The 20,604-nt window shown below is 64.1% G+C and overlaps 3 protein-coding genes across 3 annotated transcripts in view; 2 read left to right on the top strand and 1 right to left on the bottom strand.

The window, feature by feature from the left end:
* Nucleotides 1–721: 721 nt before the first annotated feature.
* Nucleotides 722–3,466, top strand: PABPN1L (poly(A) binding protein, nuclear 1-like (cytoplasmic)). The gene is made up of 7 exons (XM_012657685.1): nt 722–967; nt 1,265–1,400; nt 1,590–1,657; nt 2,101–2,207; nt 2,289–2,376; nt 2,869–3,011; nt 3,427–3,466. The coding sequence occupies exons 1-7, from the start codon at nt 722–724 to the stop codon at nt 3,464–3,466; spliced, it is 828 nt and encodes a 275-aa protein (XP_012513139.1).
* A 4,100-nt stretch (nt 3,467–7,566) lies between these two features.
* On the bottom strand, nt 7,567–11,331 carry TRAPPC2L (trafficking protein particle complex 2-like). The gene is made up of 5 exons (XM_012657686.1): nt 11,247–11,331; nt 9,780–9,952; nt 8,869–8,956; nt 8,641–8,720; nt 7,567–7,774 (listed from the first exon to the last, which is right to left on the bottom strand). The coding sequence occupies exons 1-5, from the start codon at nt 11,277–11,279 to the stop codon at nt 7,729–7,731; spliced, it is 420 nt and encodes a 139-aa protein (XP_012513140.1). The 5' UTR covers nt 11,280–11,331; the 3' UTR covers nt 7,567–7,728.
* Nucleotides 11,332–11,605: 274 nt separating this feature from the next.
* GALNS (galactosamine (N-acetyl)-6-sulfatase) overlaps nt 11,606–20,604 on the top strand; it is a 17,591-nt gene continuing 8,592 nt past the window's right edge. The window contains exons 1-9 of the mRNA XM_012657687.1: nt 11,606–11,816; nt 15,418–15,541; nt 16,103–16,177; nt 16,895–16,997; nt 18,036–18,179; nt 18,729–18,795; nt 18,883–19,010; nt 19,368–19,507; nt 20,517–20,604. Coding sequence (XP_012513141.1) covers nt 11,697–11,816; nt 15,418–15,541; nt 16,103–16,177; nt 16,895–16,997; nt 18,036–18,179; nt 18,729–18,795; nt 18,883–19,010; nt 19,368–19,507; nt 20,517–20,604 — 989 coding nt within the window. The 5' untranslated portion in view covers nt 11,606–11,696. The remainder of the gene's footprint in view (nt 11,817–15,417; nt 15,542–16,102; nt 16,178–16,894; nt 16,998–18,035; nt 18,180–18,728; nt 18,796–18,882; nt 19,011–19,367; nt 19,508–20,516) is intronic.

The following is a 20,604-nucleotide window of genomic DNA, read 5'->3' as shown; positions in this document are numbered from 1 at the left end:
AATTCCGGCCCTTAATAGCTGCTTAGGACGTGCAGGCACCCGGCGAGTGCCTCAGTGCCCAGCTTGGGGGCAGTCGCAGAAGAGCCTGGCCTCGGGCCCGGGGTGGCAGATAGGCCAGAGGGCCCGTCCACCACCCAGCAGCGTGAGGGTGAGGCCCTGGCGGAGCAGGCCGGGCACGGCGGGCTGAGGCCAGGTGGGCAGACGCAGGCCCCATCTCATCGCCCTGTTTGCACGAGACGCGGCCACAGGATGGCAGCGTCTGGCCCTGCCAGGCAGAAGGATCCCGCGTGACTTAAGTGGCTCCCCACGAAAGGACGGGGAGGGAGGTGCCCACAGGGTGGGGACGTGGCAGGGGTCAGATGCTGGACGGAGGTCACCACGCTGCTCCGGCCCCCAGGCCTCTGCTTGGACCGGTCACACCTCCGTGGAGCCGGCTTTGACCCCCGTGCCTGACGCCCGCCTTCCTGCATCCACTCGAGCCCGTGGGGGTCAGCGCCCCGCTGTTGGGTGTGATGAGTGCAGGGCGTGGGCGCGGACGGCCAGGACCCCCACTCAGTGACTCCCTCCCTCCACTGCCACGGGGGCAGGGCCGGGGCTGCGCTGGGGGGAGCTCGGTCCTGCTGGAGGCCTTTTGAGCTCTAGTGGGAGCAGCTGGCGGGGGGAGGGCTTAAAACTGGGCGGCCCGGCCGGGAGGCAGGTGAGTGCCGGGAGCCGCAGGCCCATGTGGCCCTTCCTGAGTCGGGCTCTCTTCCCGCCCCCCACGGAGGCCTGGCTCCAGACGGTCTCCTCAGACCCCGAGGCCCAGGGCTGGGGGGCCTGGGGGGACACCGAGAAGACCCCTCTGGGGCCAGGGGATGGGGGTGGGGAGAAGGAAGAAGAAACGGAGGAAGACCAAGGTGAAGACGCAGGCTTCCCGCTGTGCCTGCTGAAGTGGGAGCACCTGGCCGAGTGCCCAGTGCCTGACCAGGTAGCGGCGCGTAGAGGGCCCTGCGGAGGCCTGGCGACCTCAGGGGACCCCGAGACGGGGCTGACTGAGGAGGGGAGGGGTGGCCCTGGGGCACCTGCTGCAGGCTGGGAGGTCGGGGCGGCCTCTGGCCTGCGGAGGGGCCTTGCCCTGTGGGCCGGGGGCACTGCCCCAGCCGCCGCCTCGGGAAGGCCAGTGAGTCCCCGTCCAGGGAAGGGGGTCGTCCCCGGGCAGGCAGGACGTACTCCTGCTCCGAGGGGAGCAGCAGGCATCTGCCTGGGCTCAGGGCCACGTTGGCAGGAGCTGGAGGCCATCAGGCTGAAGCTGTGCGCCATGGAGCAGGCCGCCTGGCCGCCGCCGCCACCCAGAGCACAGGCTGGGACCCGAGAAGAGGGGGCCACAGGGGCCGGGCAGCTGCTGAGCCCTGAGATGCCAGGTAGGAGCTGGGGGGCCAGGTCCCCCCTCCCTGGACACAGCCCCCTCCCTGCGAATGGGGGGCTGGGAAGGGGCCATGTTCCCGCGAGGCTGGGGCGGGGCGGGCTCTGAGGCGTGAGTCCCCCCGAGAGGCGGAAGGACTGGGCCGCAGACCGGGCCCCTGCCAGTCCTGAGGCCGCGCCCTCCACAGGCCGCCCCTTCCCTGGGACCCCCAAGGAGAAGGCGGAGGCCGACCACAGATCCGTCTACGTGGGCAACGTGAGTGGCCGGTAGCGGGGGGCCCTGTTCCTCCCACGGGGCCCAGCACCTGGGGTGGTGCCCAGCCGGGCGGCCCCAGCTGTGGGCGGCACTGACCGTGCCGGCTCGCGTGAGGGCAGAGGGAGAGGGTGCCCCCGGGTTGCAAACTCAAACGCCTCCAGGGCCAGAAGGCTGGAGGGGGAAGCAGGAGACCTGGCGCTGGGGCAGCCAGACCGTCCCCTCGAGGAAACGGGGCCTCGTAGTCCGTGGGATGTTCCCGTATTTCAACGCGAGCCCCTCTCCCGCCGGGCCCGTCGCTGGCAGACAATTCCCCCGTCACAAAGCCGCACACGCCCTGCCCAGGCCACACCGCGTGGGGGGCTCGGGGTGGCGTGTTCCCCCTCCCATCTGGCCCTGGGGCCATCCCGGCCCCTCCGCCGAGGAACCCCACGCGCTGTGTCCAGGTGGACTACGGGGGCACGGCGCAGGAGCTGGAGGCCCACTTCAACCACTGCGGGGACATCCACCGAGTCACCATCCTGTGCGACAAGTTCTCCGGACACCCCAAGGGGTCAGTGTGGGCCGCAGGCAGGGGCGGGGGCCGCCTCACGCTGCCGCCCCTCACGCGGCCTCTCACGCGCCCCACCCGCAGCTACGCCTACATAGAATTCGCCTCCGAGCGCTCTGCCCGGGCGGCCGTGGAGCTGGACGACAGCATCTTCCGAGGCCGGGTCATCAAGGTGCGTCCAGAGTCCCTGCGCCTCAGGGCCTCCGTCGGGTGCGGAGCGAGTCCCTGAGAGTCCAGGACACAGGTGCAGAGGCTGGGTGTGCCGAGGACACAGGCGGCCCAGCCACCTCCTCCGCGCGCTGCGTGTCCCGGGCAGCTGGGCTGGGCGTGGCAGGAGGAGCTCCCCCTCGACCCAGGGGGATGTTGGCGGTGACCAGGCACGTCACGTGGCCATGCTGTGTCCAGGTGGAGGGACGGTTCAGGCCTGAATGTTCCCTGAGAAGGTCAGGGACCCCGTGCCCTGGGTGGCCACGGGCTTAGAAGAGGCGGCTTTGGGTTGCAGGTTCCAAGCAAGGTGGGCCCGGGGGTCTGTGCACACCTGCCTGTGAGCCGCAAGCAGAGAAACCTAGGAAGGCTTCCTGGTGGCGGCAGTCGCCCGGGTTTGGCCAGGGCTGGGTGCGGGCAGTAGGGTGAGGAGGACTCCAGAACAGCCTTCCGCTTCCAGGTGTTGCCCAAAAGGACCAACTTCCCGGGGATCAGCTCCACGGACCGTGGGGGCCTGCGGGGGCACCCAGGCTCCAGGGGGGTGCCCTTCCCCCACAGCATCTTCCAGGGCAGGCTCCGGTTCAGACCCCACGGGCAGAACCGGTGAGTGGGGGCTCTGGGGGTGTCCAGGGCAGGAGGGGCTCCTGGGCTGGGGGCCTGCAGGGGTCCTTCCCGGCATTGCTGTCACCAAGGACTGGGGCAAGCTCAGCCACAGCTGCCTTCGTGCGCTCAGCCGGGGGGACTGAGCTGGGGCTGGGGGGGCTGCATCAGCCTGGGGGGCTCTTCTGCACCTCTCGCTCCCGCAGGGGCCCTGCCAGGCCGCGTCTCTGACGAGCACAGCTGAGGCTGCGGTGTGTGGGCCCCTCCTGAGAGGGGGGGCCGGGAGCCGCCAGAAAGGCCCCCTCAGGGCACTCCTTGGCTGGGGGGACCTGCCTTTAGTCCTTACCTGCTGTTCTGGGAGGTCTCTGGGCCGAGACCCTCCCCTCCCCCCCCCACTCACCTTGCGTGCTCTGCGCAGGGGCCGAGGAAGGTTCTTACCGTGGTTCTCACCGTACTGAAGGGAGGCCGGAGGCCACCAGGAGTGTGCAGCTGCGTCCTGCGGGGCCACTTCCTCCAGAGGGGCAGGGTCTGGTGCTGCCAGGTGGGGCGGGGGGCAGGGGTGAGGCCAGAGGCGAGTGCGTGCGGAAGGCTCCACCTGGGCTGGAGGAGCCCCCAGGCCTCCCGTGGGGCCGGGCCCACGCTGCAGCCACAGGCAGGGCAGGGCAGGGCGGGTGGGCCTGGCTCTGCTTGGGGGGAGCGGTAGGGGTGGGGGCCATGGGCCGAGGCCGCGCGGGGCTGGCTCAGGGTGGCGTCCCCAGCTCTTTCACTGACTTGTTTTAAAGAAAAATGAAAATGTGTGTGTCTTAATGTAATGCATAACTTATTAAATGTGAGTATTTTTTAAAAGCACATGACAACAGGCCTCTCCTTTCATTCTTTTGCACGGGTTTTCTTTTCGTCTTTTTCTGGGGGGGGTCTCTGGGGGGGGGGGCTGTGGGGGGGTGTGTTGGTGTCACCGCCAGTCCTGGGGGGCTTTGGCTCCCACACCCCGTAACTCTGCCCTCACACCGGGCCTGGCGGCCTCCGGGGCACACGCAGCCCAGGTGACACGGACGCCCGGCCCAGGCCCGGCCCGTATGAGAAGTTCAGGAAGCAGCGTGGAGGTCTCTGTGGGGGGGGGGGCTCTGTGCGCGCTGTCCTCTCTCGCGCGCGGGTTTTTCTGCGGGGGGGGGCGTTGTGTGTGCTGTGTGTTCAGAGCCAGGAGAGGAAGCCGCAGGGGCCCGGGCTGAGATCCTGCCCGGGTTCCCGCAAGACTCTGCTCACGGAGTCCCTCCTGGGAGTTTCGGAGGCAGCTCTCTCGCCCTACGCCCCGTCCTGCCAATTCCTGACGTTGCTCTGGGCTTCTCGCCGTTGCCTGGTGCCCCCCCGGTCCCAGGTCCCAGGTCCCCAGCCAGCCTCCCTCCTCCAGCACGAGGCGGAGGCGGCCGTGCACCTGGTTCACCACACGGGTCTCCGGCCGCCCCCGAGCCTCACTCCCCCTCTCAGGGTCTTGGGTCCATGTTGGCCTTTGAGTGGGGTGAATGGCGCCCCCCGAATGCACCCACGTCCTCGTCTCCAGAACCCAGGAAAGCAGCCGATGGGCGGAAGGTCTCCCAGGTGCAACAGCTAACAGCCGCCAACGCGCACCACCTGGGCAGCCCAGCCCAGCGGCACGGTGGACACACGAGACACACCTGGGAAGCCCAGGCGAGGACGGAGGCGGCGGGCCACGCACCGCAGGCCACGGATCACGGAGCCCCTGGAGCTGGCTGGCAGCTGGGGCAGGGGCTCCCTTGGGGCCTGGAGGAGCCAGCCCTGCCCACACCTTCACTCAGACTTTGCCTCCAGCACCATGACGGCGACCAGTTTCTGCTGTTCTAAGGCCCCCAGTCGACGGTGCTTCGCCAGGGAAGTCCCAGGAAACCCAGCAGCCCTGACTGGGCCCCGTGTCTCTGGCAAAACCGTCAGGGTCCCCCGACGGAGGAGCTGCCGCCGCCCTCCAAGAGGCACCCAGGTCGCGCCTGAGGTCTGTCTGCTGCAGAGCGCCGGGTGTGCAGCTGCCGGTCTCCAGTTTGCCCTGGAGGGGAAACAGCAGCAGCGGCAAGTCTGACTGCAGGTGGACTGGAGGGCGCCACGGAGCCCCGACGTCAGAGTGGCCAGGGCAGGCCAGGCCACCCGAGAAGGTGGGGAGCCAGAGGCCGAGGCTGGGGCCTTGCCAGGGCCCCTCGTGGCTGGGACGCCGCAGGAGGAAGTGCGAGTGGCACCTGCAGATGAAAACTGCCTGGGCCGCACCCTGGGCCCAAGCGTCCTGACCGCGGTGAGGGGCGGGGTCTCGACAGTCACGACCGTGGGTTTCTCAGGCCCGCGGCAGTGCTCCAGCCCACGGGGTAAGTTCGTTCCTGTCCGTCTTGGGCCTCCTGTGTGGCCCCTTCGAGGAGACAGTAGAGTGAGCCCGGGGTCCTCCTCTCGTGGGGAATTGGGGCCCGAGCAGGCCAAGGTGGAGGGAGGCTGAGAGGAGCCCTCGGCGTGGCCTCCACGCAGATGGCGAGGCCCCGAGCCACACGCGGCTGAGGTCTCTGCTGTGTCCAGAGAAAGCAGAGCGCCCCCTGGCTGTCACGAGCGGCAACTAACAAAGGAACAGGCTCCCCTCGCCCCCGGTCTGGGGCAGAAGGAAGGAGAGGCCGTGTCGCTGATGTCCGGGGGAAAGACGGGGGGTGCTGCCCTCGACGCCCAGCAGAAGTGGCCTGGGGGACAGGCCTGGGGTGGGGGACAGGCCTGGGGAGGCACAGGCAGCTGGCAGGGCGTGGCCCTCCATGAGAAGCCAGCCTCGTGGTGGAGACGATGCGGAGCTGCCACGTGACGGTTCTGCTGTCAGAACAAAGGTGAGCAGACGGCCACCCAGGCGTACAACGGGGGTGCCACCCAGCACGGCTGGTGACACCCCCTAACACAAAAAGCACTCAGGGATTGGTGTGGCTACACCTAACAGAAAACCCCAATATGAGTGGATTAAGCAAGGGAAGGGTGTATTTTATTTTCTCACGTAAAGAAACAAATCCCCACACGAGTCAAGAGCTGGTGCGTCAGCAAAGGCCCAGGACCCTCCTTGCCTGTTCTCAGGGAGAGTCTTGTCCTCAGGCTCTCAAGATAGCTGTCTGAGCCCCAGACATCGCATCCACGTTCCGGGCAGAAAGACAAAAGGGGAAGGGCCTCCAGATGCCTGCTGAACCCTGACGCCACTTACAGGCTGTAACTAACCACCCGGGGTTCCAGGGAGGGCAGGAAATGGCCCTGACCCGCCAACTCTACTTGAGTAACGCTCGGGCTGTTGGGAAGGGAGGGAGAGCGGGATGCTGGGCTGGCAACACGCAGCGCCCAGCGCAGCCCGTCCTCCGCAGAGGTCCCCACGAGCCAAAGCTTCCGCGCTGGGCCGGAGTCCCGGCCTCCTCTCAACAACAACAGGCTTGTGAAAGAAGGGTCTGGACCCCCGGAGTGTGGCCGGGGCCAGGGCACCGGCATCAGCCCCTGGCCTTGCTCTACTCCAGGCCTTCCAAGTCAACCCAGGGCCCAGACAGGCGTTTCTGACACACCCGCCTCACCGACTTGCTTTTCCTCCTGTAACTTGTAAGATCGATCCTGTGCCGTCGGAAGGGTGAGGATGCAGCGCTGCGCGGAGAAAAGTCCACCTCCCCGGGCCCAGCCCCGGCTCGCCCGTGTTACCGCCTTCCCTGTTCCCCAGGGCACTCTTGGGCCCTGAAAGGTCCCGGAGAAACCCCCAGTTCCAGGTCAGTGCCGAGGGACGATGGGGGAGTCTCCCCGGCTGGCCGAGTCTTGGGTTGCTCCACTCCAGGAAGCCAACAGCCCCGAGGACTCAGGAGTCAGGCTCAGCCCCGCAGCGGTCCTCACTGCCTCAGCCACCCCCTGGGTGCCCAGGTTTCCAAGGGCAGGGGAGGCATAGCCCTGGGCCACTGGATCCTGGGAAGGAGCTGTGAACTCAGTCCTGGTCGTCATCTGGACTTGGCTGCAAAGGTCTCTCGGGGCAGAACGTGGAGACCCAGTGACAGTCACCCTTATCCTGAGCTTCCGGGGCAGCCTGCCCAGGGGCACCAACGGGCAGCGGGGAGGGCTCTTCAAGGTTGCTCGTCGCAGCATGCAGGCAGCAGGCGACCAGGCCGCTGCGGGTCCACGAGGCTTCCCAGGCCTCACGAGGGCTCCTGCTGAGGCCAAGGCTGAGGCCAGACCATGGGCCAGGGGCAAACAGTGGGTGCCAAGTCCAGAAACAGGAGGGCGCTTACCCCACGGCGGGCACCGTCTGTCCCTACATCCTAGGCTGGCTCTGGGCTCAAGAGGCCAACCCCTGTGGACACAGGGAGGAGTAGAAGTTCGCCACGCGCCCTGGCAGGTCACAGCACCTGCGGGCCTGAGCTCTCTGGGCTCCAGGCAGCCCTGACCCTTCCTGCTGAGTGGGGACAGGCTTCCTGCTGGCTTTGGTCCCTGACCTCTGCCCACACGCCTGGAAGGTCCTTAGCTGAACTCTCCGTAGTTAAATCTTCTGCAGACACAGAAGGAAAAAGCCAAATTTCATCTCACAAAAGCTTTAGTTGAGATGTACCAGGCACGAGCTCTTGCCCTCAAGCAGCGGGGGTCACGTTCGGGAAGAGACAATGGGAACAGACAGACATGTCCTCCACACAGCTACGCGCAGATGCTCCGCGGGGACGGCTGGCGGCACAGCTCCTGCTCAACAGACTTGTATCATCATAGACGTCACCATGTTATCAAAGGCCCTGCAAAGAAAAACGGACCAGTGCAGAGGACAGACTGGGCCCCTCCGCCCCTGTGCTGCACAGATGGGCACTGCCATCGCTGTGTCCACGGGACTCACGGGGCCTCCCCTTGGGCTCAGAGAGTAAAGCCCTGCCACACAGGGCAGTGACAACCTGTCTCCTGCCCCCAGCTCCCTGCGTGGCTTCCTGAGGTCCCTGGCTGGGTCTCCCAGTGTCAAGGCCTGACGGGTCCCAGGTAGGGGGATAGTGAGCAGCGAGCGTTCACCTGTTTGCTCTTACCTTAGATGTGGGATGACCCAGGACACACAGTGTCCCAAGTGAGGGAGGGACCTGGCACGGGTCATAGTAGTGTCCCCTCACTTGCCAGCTACACCTGACACAAACGCATTGTGCACAGAATCATCTTGGGACAGGAATCCCTGGCAGCAGGTTTGGAACGTGTGCACACGGACCCCACGTTTCTGTATGAACCATCTTCACGACGTTCAAACATTAAGTCTGTTTGCTTTGAAGGCTATTTGGAAGATGCCTTCAATCCAAGTTCAACATAAAGACAGATGGGCAGTGACACGAGGACGTTCTCTCCCTGAAGGCTACCGTCCGTGCACTCGGGCCCTTCCCTCACTGAGCTTCCCAGGCACCCACTGGGCACACCTGGGAAACCACATGTGCAAGCTCCGCCCCCCTCGACCCCCTCCTTTTATCTGCTTTATACTTCAAAGGTTTGGGTCAGCGCTTTCTGGAAAATCACTGCCTTAGGGTGGCAGCGCTTGTGACTTAGACCTTCCCTCCCTTACTTTCCGGACGGCTGCATTTTAGCAAGGCAGGTCCTGCAAAAAGGGGCGCAAAGCACAGAAGGGGCCCACCTGGACTGGATGCGGTCGCCAGGGTTATAGAACGGGTTGCACATCACATCTGTGTAGGAGTTATGCAGCTTCCGGAACATCTGAAACAAGACCCAGCGTTTTAAATTAATACATACGCACAGCTACTGACGGACTTTTGACTTCTCAGCATTTCAAGACAGAGAAAATAAACCAAACCAAACGACTCACTCAGGCGTGGTCTTCTAATCCCCAGCACCCGGCACTTACGCTGCGGATTTCGTTGTCTCGAAGGGCGGTGTTGGAGGAGTCCACCACCATGACGAACTTCACCTTGGAGTTGGTCACGTAGCCGTATCTGCACAGCTGGTTAGGGAACGTGCTCGGGGACACTGGGCTAGCAAGCGAGGCACCTGTGAGCCCTGGGCCCTGTGTGTCCTCGCTTTGCAGAAACAAGACAACCTTCAATCTCAGGAATCTGCAGCGACCACACCACGCCTGAGCGGTGTCTGGCGTTTCCTGGAGAACAGCCAGCCCAGCCCTTCCCAACCCACACTCCAGGACCCTGGGTCGGTCCGTGCGCCTGGGACATCACACCCTCTTTCTGGATCAATGCCTGGCCCAGAAAGTTAAGTGTAAAACCAGAAATTTCAGGAATAAAGTGAATCCCCTCCCCCCCGCCCCGTAAAAGACATGTTGTTTTGTACAAAGTGGCAAATGTCACTGTGGACAAGCTGCACTACTGCTTGTGGAACTACCTTTGAACTCCAGGGTCTCAAAGCGATTTGTCCCAAAGAAATGGTCAAGAGCTTCTAGTGACTTCAAGGTAGGGCCTAATAATGAAATAAATGAGGTGCCAGCTCCCCTGAAAAGCACAGAAAGAAACCTTTGCAGGGGCAAAGCAGGGGAGTCCCTGGTCCTCTACAACCCCAGACAAGGGACAGGTGTAAACCAACACGTTCTCCAGGGAACGCAAGCCTTGCTTTTCCCAAATGATTCTTCCAACTAAAGGGACAGGGGAGAGGCCTTCTCTGGCCTGAAGCTTCCCTAACTCCCTGGCTGGCTCAAACCCTCACCTTTTTTTTTCCTTTCAAGTATTTCAAGGTTATCAGACCCTAAAGCACAGCCTGCGACTGCAGGTGCCATCTCCGACACAAACCCCGCCGGGCACCGAAAGATACACCTTATAGTCCTCTGTAGGGTAGAGCAGGCCCAGGTAGAGCTCCCTCTGGTCCACCAGCGCCTTCCCCATTGCAGAGATCTTCTCGTCCACCACATCCAGGGACGTGTGCACCATGTAGTGGAACTTGAGCTCGTTCTCCGTGGGAGCGCTGCGGATGTAGAGAGGGTAATTCTGCAAGAAAGGATGATGGCTACTGAAAGGACGAGAACCCACCGGGCTCGTGCCAGCTCTGCACAGTGCCATCGAGCGCTCCGGAGGGCGGGCCCATGACCTGCCAGCCACCCATGGCATCCGTGCTCACGGTCTAAACCCACCGCCTCATTCTCCACACCTCTGTGGGCAGTACCCTCATCTAAGTAGGTTTACATGTTTGCAAAGGGGCATTGGTAGGGTGGGCAGAAGAGAGGGAACAACTTAGAAAAACGGGTTTGAGCACAGCCTGGGCAGGTCACTCACCTTCCTGGAGTCCACTCTGCCTCAGTCCCACCTCTCGCTGTGTAGTGATCCTAGCAAGGCACCATAAACACTGGCTATTTCCTAAACTGCCACCCGCTGCAATTTCTTCACCTGACAATGGCCCTCTTCCTAGACCCTTCCAGGCTCAGCTCAAACTCCGTTCATGTCTGCATTTCTGACCAGCCTAAGCCAGAGTTAGCAGCTGCTTTCCTGGCCTCCCACACACTACAGTTCTGCTTGGCTCGGGCTGCTGCAGAGACGGTAAACAAGACATTGTTCATCAGGCTAAAGTTGACCCTACCCCAAGCAAATGGTAAGTTGTGACATCTGCTAAAAGGGAAGCCCAGGAGGAGCTTCACTGTAGCCACGGCGCTGATCTGAGGAGAGACCCTGGATAGGAGACTAAGGCCTGGTGCAGTCGGAGCATGCGGACAGCCACTCGGCTGTCTGAGCACTCAGAAAACGCTCGCCAGAGGAAATGAAATAGTTGGCCAGCAAACGGGATGAGGGCTGGGAGAAGGGTTCCAAGTGCAAAGGCCCAGAGACCAGAGACTGTCCGGGGAGCTGCAAGCAATTCAATTTGGTTGGAGTGGAGGGTGCAAGGAGTGAGGGGGGGGGCCCTGAACCTGGGGATTCAGACATCATCCCAAGGCAAGGAGAAGCCGTTGGAGGTTTTAGGCAGAGGCGTGACATCCCATGTTTTTAGCAGAGCACGGTGGCTGCTGAGAGAGCTGGGCGGCAGCTGCCCGGGCGAGGGGCGGCGAGAGGACGGAGCTACGCGGAAGGCCCGCGCCGCGCTCGGAGGAACCAACGGAGGCTGCTGGGGCGGGAGGAGGCCGGCGGCCGCGACGCTCAGCCGGCGGGAGCTGCGGGCGCAGCTGGGAGCGCCTCCCCGGGGCGCCATCCTTAAGAAGTCTCGCGGGGCCGCGGAAGGCGGAGGGGCGAGTACCGGGCGGGGTCCCGCGGGCCGGCAGCGGGAGAGCCGGACGCCCGGCGGCCGCGAACGCACCTCTTTGGCGATCACCGCGACGCACACCGCCATCTTGGGAAGCGCCGCCGGGCAGCGCGTCACGTGACCCGCTGCTAGTCACGCGGCCACCCAGGCCCCGCCCTCCGCCTCTCAAAGGGGCCCAGGCCCCGCCTCTCCTGCCTGCTCAGGCTCTGCGCCCCGTCACTCAGCGGGCCCAGGCCTCGCCTCTTCTGTCAGCACAGGCCCCGCCCCGCCCTAGACCCCGCCCCCATCTCTCAGAGGGCCCAGGCCCCGCCTCTCCTGCCTGCTCAGGCAACGCGCCCCGTCACTCAACGGGCCCAGGCCCCGCCTCTCCTGTCAGCACAGGCGCCGCCCCAGTCACGCGGCCGCCCAGGCCCCGCCCCGCAGGCGGCCGGGAAAGCCGCGCGCGCAGCGGGCTCCAGTCAGTCCGCCCGCTGGCCCGGCTCCGCGGACCCACGCGTGGTTGCCATGGTGGCGGTTGCCGCAGCGACGAGGTGGCGGCGGCTGCTGCTGGTGCTGAGCGCCGTGGGGCTGGGGGCTGCGAGCGCCCCACAGCCCCCCAATATCCTGCTGCTGCTCATGGACGACGTGAGCGCGGGCGCGGGGGGAGGGGCGCGGGGTTCGGCGGGTGACCCGGCGCTGACCCGGCCGCTGAGGTGACCCTGCGCGCTCGGCCGCCCAGGTGGTGTCCTTGCCCACGGACCGCAGGTGGGGCGGCCGGAGCCGGGCGGCGGTGTCCCCACCCTGAGAGGGCTGCGCAGCTCCTCTCTCCTTTTCCTGCCCGCACTGGGGAGGGGCTGCGCTGTGGCCCCCCCAGGGAAGGCGGGAGTCCCCGGGTCTGGGGAGGGGCAGAGCTGACGGACCCCTGCACCTCTGCCGGGGGCTTCCTGCACACCTTGGCCCCAGGCCCCATCCCACCTGGGCACTGACCGAAGGGTCAGAGCTCTGAGGCCCGGAAGAACTGGGGGGTGGGAGTGTCACCTGTTGGGCAGGTGTGTGGCCCAGAGTGGTGGGCTGGGTGCCTGTGACAGGGCTGAGCTGTGGAGTTGTCCCTTCATCCCAGTGGCCCTCACCTGAGGAGTCCCTAAGTGTGCTCCGTCCAGCCGTTTGTGCTGTACCAAAATCACTCGGCATTCCCACCGGGCGGGCTGGGGACGCAGGCACACCTGGCCCACACCCCGCTGGTCCTGAGCTGCAGGGAGTCACTTGAGCTCCTCCAGCCTCAGCTGCCTCCCCTGCGAGGGTCACACCAGTCCGGCGGTGCGCCTGGTACTGTTGGGAGGCCGGGAGGACACTGAGTACGGGACAGTTTGGGCCACTCAGTGCCTGTCAGAGCAGCAGACACCGCGACAGGGCCCGTAGACCACGGCTATGCTGACCGCACAGTGGCCACGAGCCCCACGTGGGTGCTGGACAGTCGCGACTGGCTGGAGTTGGGAGGTGCCGTACGTGTGAAATATACAGATTGAGAAGGCTTGGGAAGAGAAAAAGAATGCAAACTGTCTCCTTTAATAATTTCTTGTTATCGAATTGATGGTTCTTTGGTATAAATTGACGACATTCAGATGTGCCCGTAAAGATAGTAGACACCATCCGTGATTCCACCTGAGTCACCTGCTCAGAGGTGACTGCTGATGACGCTGGACTTACCTGTTTGTGGTCTTACGATTTGTCCAACGACTGCTGCCTGTCGCGCACCCTCCAGGCCTTGGGAGCGCCTGTCCCGGAGGCAGGCCCTGCTCAGGGATGAGCCGTTCTCAGTATTAAAGTTACTTCCCCTTTCAATTCGGTCCTCTCGCGGTTTCAGTGCCTCCCGCGGCCAGCTCAGTTTCTCCGGGCCAGCGACCGAGGCTCCCTCTGCCGCTTCCAGCCCCTTCCCGACTCTCTCGATGACAGATGGGCGAGGGAAGCGGGTTAGGACCCCTCCCAGCAGTTCGCGAAAGTGCTTTTTACACTGAGGACTTGCTGGAATGATAATATCTTGGATATATTGGGTTAAACAAAAAACTTTCATTTCACCTAATTTTACTTTTCTCATGTAGCTCCTGGTAAATGTAGAATTACCCGTGGGGCTCAACCTCACGCTTCCGTGGGACGGTGCAGTTTCCGGTCAGGGGCTTTTGAGTGGTGGGGCGAGACCTGTGCCCTTTGCGCTTGAGGACGCTGACCAGGAGGCCCCCATGCGCCCTGGGGCTGGGGCGGCCGAGGGGCCCCGGGCTGCGGGCTCCTTCCTGAGCGGTGCTTCCTGTGGCTCTTGAGGGACCTTTAGCAATAAAGCCCAGAGAACTCTGGGAGGCCTCTGTCCTAGTCAGCAAACCCGTATTAGGACTTTCTGATGCAAACGATAGAAAAATGAACTTAGTGACCAGCAAGAATGGAAAATCCCTGGCCTTCCCAGCTGGTCGGACCAGGGCGGCCCTGGCTTCCAATAGGCAAGGTCCAGGGTTTCCCCTCCCACAGCTCTTGCTCAGCCTCTGGCCCCACGGCACCCCATGACAGCCCCAGGCACCTCCAGGCTCACCCCACAGTCAGCAGACCCAGACCCCGCCTGTCAGCCGGGCCTGGCTCCTGCCCCTGGGCTGTGCTCACTGGGGGAGGGGAGCGTTGCCTGTCCAGCTGGGGCCTTGGGCCCACCCCAGGGAGAGGAGGCCTCCCGGGCCTGTGGGATCCACCCAGACTGAGCAGGGACGGGGTGCCCCGAAGGGCCCCACCATGCAGCTACCAGAAAGGGGCAGGGCCGCCGGCAGGCAAGAGCCGGGGAATCCGGAGGGTGAGCCTGCTTCTTGGGTTCAGATTTCCGAGGGAGCCTTGCCCACTGCAGACCGACTGCCACGGCCCGGTCATCGGGGTGCCGGGCCTGCCCGTTCACAAGAGGGGGTGCAGTTCCAGAAAATGAGCCTCCCCCAAGCTAGCGTACCACCCCCTGCAGGGCCAGAAGCCCACTCCCCAGCCAATCGCACCTGTTAAAGGACCACTCCCCTCGTCCCACCCCGGGTTAGGGCCAGGGCGGAGGCTGGTCTGGGATCAGGTCATAGCAACGGAGTCACACACGGTGGCCCTTCGTGTCTGGCTCTGTCACTTGGCATCACGTTTCTGAGGTTCGTCCGTGTCGTAGCAGGTGTGACTCCGTTCCTTTCTGTGGCTGAGTCGTGTTCTGTAGCTTGTGGATTTGTGTCCTGAGGCGTAGCGTCTGACCACAGGCTGAGTGGCCTGGAACGACAGAAATGCAGGGTGTTGGCAGAGCCGGTCTCTCTCTGAAGGCTCTGGGGAGGGTCCTGCCTTGCGCCACGGGCATTCCTCAGTGTGCGGCTACGTCACTCTGGCCTCTGCCTGCACACGGCGGTCCCCCGCGTGTCTGTGTCTGTCTCCTCCGAGTGAGGATGCCAGTCACATTGGACTTGGGCCCTCCCTACTCCAGCATGACCTTTTCTTATCTCATTACACCCACAGAGACCCTATTTCCAAATAGAGGCCCCAGGCGATACGGTCTGTGTAGACCATGCCTTCTTCGTCCACTGGGCCGCTGACGGACCCTGTGCGCATGTGCGGCCATGATGTTCGCACAGGGTGCGCGTGGACGGGAGGTTTCAGTTCTCTTGGGTGTGTACCTAGGAGAGCAGTTGCTGGTCATATAGTAACTCTAGACTTAGCTTTTGGGGGAACTGGATCCCCTTTTTTTTTTAGAGACAAGGTTCCGCTCTGTTGCCCAGGCTGGAGTGCAGTGGTGAGATCACAGCTCGCTGCAGCCTCCAGCTCCTGGGCTCCAGCGATCCTCCTGCCTCAGCCTCCCAAGTAGCTGGGACTATGGGCGTGCATGGCCCCACCCAGCACGTTCCCGAAATCCACATTTGCAAGACAGACTTTTGAGGGCTTGCGTGTTTGTGTTGGAAACAGGTGTATATTGTGAGATGCCAGTCCCCTGTGAGCAAACGGTGGTGCCAGGCGGGCAGGAGGGCAGCTCTGCTAAGTGGGGGTGAAAACCGCACAGCTCGGGGCTGACCCTGGAGAAGCTCTGCCGCGTGCCCTCGCGGGAGCTGCTGGGTTTAATCCAAACCTAGCTGGGGCGCAGGTGGGGGGCCGGCTCCAGCAGTCCACAACACACACTCTTGTCAGCCCCGCAGAGGCTCCCCGAGACGGAAGTGCCACCAGCCAGAGGCGCTCACCCATTTCTCCCCGCTCTTTCCTGCAGATGGGGTGGGGCGACCTGGGGGTGTACGGAGAACCTTCCAGAGAGACGCCGAATTTGGACCGGATGGCCGCAGAAGGGATGCTGTTCCCAAACTTCTATTCCGCCAACCCTCTGTGCTCACCGTGTAAGTCAGGGGGGGCCCCGGCCTGGGGAGGGGGGAGCATCTCTCTCCCGAGGTGCCCGAGGGGGCTGGCAGGTGGGGTGGGGCCTGTCCCACTGGGTCCCACCCGGGTTTTCAAAGTCGAAGGTGCTGCCTCTGTCTCCCCGGGGCTGAGCAGCTGTGCCCGGCTCTGGGAGCAGAGCTGTGGGGGGGGGTCTCAGTCCTGTGGGGTGGGGTGGGGCTTCCTGACCCTCCACAGAGAGTCCCTTGACTCAGAAGGCAGGGGCCGTGTGGACCCGCAATCCAGTGGTGTCCCAGAGCCCGGCGGGCAGGGCAGGGGCCCTGGGGTGGCCGGGGAGCTGCAGCACACGGGGTCCACGCCTCTCTCTGCACAGCGGGCGATCAGGGCCAGCGGGGGTGGGAGACCACGGCAGCCCCTTGAGGCCTGACCCGCGTCTCGGGTGCACCAGCGTGCGCAGCTGCCATGACGCAGCCGGATGCGTGCACAAGGGCAGCACCGTGGGCCTGCGAAGGCTCTGACCCGACACCCTTCTCACCGCGTTTGTTTTTGTCACCTCCGCGCAGCCAGGGCAGCTCTGCTCACGGGACGGCTGCCCATCCGCAACGGCTTCTACACCACCAACGCCCACGCCAGAAACGGTAGGCTCCTGCCCTCCAGGGACGCTGGGCGTGGGCGGGGCGGGGCGTGGGCCTCGGTGGCCTTGGTTCTGCTGTGTGGCGCCGGCTACGGGGGGTCAGGTGCTTTATTTCTGTCACACCTGTGACTTTAAGACAGCAATTCCCCCGTGCACCCCTGTCCAGACAGCGTACGCCAGGCAGGTGGAGACCAGGGTAAGGCCTGGCCGCGCGGCGGCATGGCCCGAGGAGTGGGCCCGCCCTTCCCTCCAGAAACTCCGACTCGTGTCGTGGGCCAGCTGGACCCCACGGCAGGCCCTGAGGAGGCTGGGCCATGGGGACAGCAGCAGTGGATGTTCTGGAAACAGTGTGCGAGGTGTTTGGGTGGGCTCCCCAGGGACAGTTCCACAGACGGGGCGGGGTTTCAAGTGGCCTTTGAAGGAAGGGGTGTGGGGAGGATGGGGAGGCGCAGGGCGGGGCCTCAGGGTCACACGGCACGTTCCGGAGACCCCGGCTGACCAGGCTGGCAGGTACCGGGGCGGGATCAGGAGGGCACAGTCTGCCCCGTCCCACCCCTGGTGCTGGTGCTGGCTTTGAGGGGTGCCCGGAAAGTGCCATGTGGACGTGCCAGCCCCAAGCACGGCTTTGCCCGCTGGCCCTGGCGGGCAGGTCCCGCTAGAGCGCGGGTCAGCGAGGCGTCTGCACGGTGCTCCCCGGGGGCTCACGCGGCGTGCTTTGCAGCATACACGCCGCAGGAGATTGTGGGCGGCATCCCGGACTCGGAACTCCTCCTGCCTAAGCTGCTGAAGGAGGCCGGCTACGCCAGCAAGATCGTCGGCAAGTGGTGAGTCCTCCGCCAGCCGTTGGGGCATCCTCACGGCCGCTCAGGCCTTCTTGACCCGGACTTATCACTGAAAGTTTCCAAATGAGGACGACTTCTTGCGTGGGAAACGGAAACTCTTTGAATTCTGGGTCCGTTTCCATGTCTCCAGCATTCCCGTACACGCGGGCGGGAGCCAGGCCCCGTGCCAGGCTGGGACAGCAGCCGTGGCAGGGCCGCCTCACAGGGCCGGACTCGGTGAGCCCGTGGTCCACGGCCACCTCTGCTCCCCGGCTGCCTCTGCCACGGCGTCACAAAGAGCCAGGTCATTGCACACACAGGTGCCACCCCGGGTGAGACACCTTGTCAGCCAGCCGAGGGCTTCTGCCTGGGGGTGGAAACTCTATTCTAAACCTGCGTCCCAGCCCGGGGGCTGATCCGTGGCCTGTTTGGGACCAGGCTGCAGAGCTCCGCTGCAGCAGCCCCCGCCTCCGGCCACGGAAAGATTGTCTTCCATGACGAAGCAACCAGGGAGTAGAGAAACGGCCACGCAGTTTGAGTCCTGGGTTCGAATCACAACAGCGTCAAGAGCTCATGGGGCTACATGCCTCGGAAACACCCAAGCACAGCCACGGAAGTCTGTGTGGGTCCGATGTCGGCATTTCTGTTTTTTTTTTTTTCTTGAGACAGAGTCTCACTGGGCTAGAGTGAGTGCCGTGGCGTCAGCCTAGCTCACAGCAACCTCACACTCCTGGGCTCAAGTAATCCTTCTGCCTCAGCCTCTCGAGTAGCTGGGACTACAGGCATGCGCCACCATGCCCGGCTAATTTTTTCTATATATTTTTCGTTGTCCGATTAATTTCTTTCTAATTTTAGTAGAGACGGGGTCTCGCTCTTCCTCAGGCTGGTCTCGAACTCCTGACCTTGAGCGATCCACCCGCCTCGGCCTCCCAGAATGCTAGGCACCGTGCCCAGTCGACACAGTGCGCTTTGACCGCGCGTCCCGTGACGAACTTTGGTGTGTTCGCGAGTCCCTAAAGCGTCTTGGGCTCCTGTTTCCAGGCACCTGGGCCACAGGCCCCAGTTCCACCCGCTGAAGCACGGATTCGACGAGTGGTTCGGGTCCCCCAACTGCCACTTTGGACCTTACGACAACAGGGCCAGGCCCAACATCCCCGTGTACCGGGACCGGGAGATGGTCGGCAGGTAACGGCCCGTCCTCCCCTCCCGGCCCCTCCCTCTGCCCTGCCGCCGCCCCAGGAGCAAGACGGACAGTCCTGGCCACCCGCTCCCCACCGGCTCGCCCAGAGCCTGGCACACCCCACCTGGGCTCACGGCCACCGTCCCAGGGTCACGGAGCCATTAGAAACGTCATGTGCGTGAAAGACCCTGCCCAGCAGGTGGGCTTGCTTCGCTCGTGGTGTCGGGGGCTTAGGGCCCCTTGGCGCACGTTGGTGAGGGGCCGTCAGCCGCACCCTGTGCCCTCGGCCTCCACTCCCACCCCGGCCCCCGCCTGCTTACCCTCCACGCTGTCTCCAGCCAGTTCCCGTCTTCCCAAAGGCCGGGGCCGTGACGGGGCCAGTCCGAGAGGAGGCCCTGTGCCCCTCGGGCCGTGCACACTGGCAGCTTGACCCGCCCCATAAATGGAGCCTCTCCACCCTTGTGTCACGTGAGGGCTGTGACTTCGCCAGTGAGATTGGGGAGAAGGGAGCCATCTTGGCCCCAATCCTGACGTCTGGGTCTGGTCACTCTCAGGTTTTACGAAGAATTTCCAATAAACCTGAAGACGGGGGAGGCGAACCTCACGCAGATCTACTTACAGGTAAGGACACCTGCTTCGGCCGGGCGGCCCTGGGGTGGGGGGCGGTCAGCCTGCAGGGCCGGGAGGACCGTGCGGCCTTCTCCGCAGGAAGCCCTGGACTTCATCAAGAGGCAGCAGGCCAGGCAACGCCCCTTCTTCCTCTACTGGGCCATCGACGCCACACACGCACCTGTTTATGCTTCTAAACCTTTCCTGGGTACCAGTCGGCGAGGGCGGTGAGTCTCTGGTTAGAGAAGCAGAGACCACACCTGGGGGAGGGGCTTCAGCTCTGCTTGATTACCTCCAGGGACGGGACGCTCAGTACCATGATACTGAATTGCCAATCACAGAAAAAGACCAAAATACCTCAGGCTCTTTGAAACCGTCCGCCAGCCCAGGGTGAGCAGGAGCGCACGGCAGTGCGGGGTCCGTTCCGTCCCTGACAAACCACGTGAACTTGGACTCGAGCTTTTTTCCCTCTTCGGGGAAGGAGGCCAGCTGCTCCATTGGTCCTCTGTGAAGTCACGACGTAACACGCTTTTTGAGTCACGCCGACACCGTTGGCCGCCTCATCAACTCGTCACCTTCCCCAGGTATGGGGACGCCGTCCGGGAGATCGACGACAGCGTCGGGAAGATTCTGGGCCTGCTGGGGGACCTGAGCCTCAGGGACAACACGTTTGTCTTCTTCACCTCCGACAACGGCGCCGCCCTCGTGTCCGCTCCCAGACAAGGCGAGTGCCCGCAGCTCCCCCGGTCAGCTCCACCAAGGCTCCGTCTCAGGACGCCGGGGCCGGCAGAGGCCTGGCTGAGTCTGCCAGTTCAGGCTGCCGACAGGAACTAACCGCAGCGACTTACCCTTCCCCGGGGACAGGGTGCTCATTATGTCACTGCCAGAAAACCTCTGTTTTGCTGCTTTTTTCCCCATTTTTCACCTTGGCTCATCGACAGCAGCAGGGGCGACATCTGTCCCCTGATGCAGGCGCCCGCCCGCCGCAGAGACCGGAGTCCGGCCCCGTCTCCGAGTGAGCCGCAGGCGGCGCCGTCGCCGGGGCTGGGGCCTGGCCCGAGTCAGCGTCCGCCTGCTTCAGAAGGGCCGGGCGCGTCAGACACGCAGCTGCCCGCACCCGTCCCGACCCACGGTCAGAACATGCAGGGGCAGGGCTGGCTGCGTTTTGACCAAAGCCCCTGCCCCAGACACACGGGGTGCTGCCGACATCAGCATTTAGGCAACACTGAGCGTCCGAGAGCCCAGCAACCTCCGTCACGGGAGCTGTTGTGAGAGACGGGGTCTCGCTCTGTCCTCCACGCGGGAACGCAGTGGCGCCATCACCGCTCACTGCAGCCTCCGACTCCTGCCTCAAGCGATCCTCCCGCCTCAGCCTCCCACACTGCTGGGGACACAGGCGTGACCCTCGCCCCACCAGGAGTGTGTTTTGTGGCTTTGCTTGAAGCCTCTGAGCTGCCAGCAGCGAGCAGCCACGTTTCCTGTCTCTGGGCAGCCGCTCTGCGCTGGGGCACGAGGCTCCGCTCCCCCGGGGAGGCCTCGCACCCAGGGCGTCGGAGACGCGGGCCTGGGCAGAGCCGCCCTCCGGCTTCCCGGCCCTGCTCGCGAGGTGCGAGCTCCCGGCCTGGCCTTGTCTCCTCGGCGGGTCCTGGGAGGAGGCCAGGCCGGCCACGTAGCCGAGGGCGCGGTGTGGCACCGCCCGCAGGTGCTCTGACGGGGCGTGACTTTCCTCCCAGGTGGCAGTAACGGTCCCTTTCTGTGTGGGAAGCAGACCACATTCGAAGGCGGGATGCGGGAGCCAGCCATTGCGTGGTGGCCGGGACA

This window comes from Propithecus coquereli, unplaced genomic scaffold (assembly GCF_000956105.1).
Source record: "Propithecus coquereli isolate 6110/MARCELLA unplaced genomic scaffold, Pcoq_1.0 Scaffold557, whole genome shotgun sequence".
Taxonomy (NCBI): Eukaryota; Metazoa; Chordata; class Mammalia; order Primates; family Indriidae; genus Propithecus; species Propithecus coquereli.
Note: the sequence above shows the minus strand (reverse complement) of the source record. Positions and strands in the feature narration are given on the sequence as shown.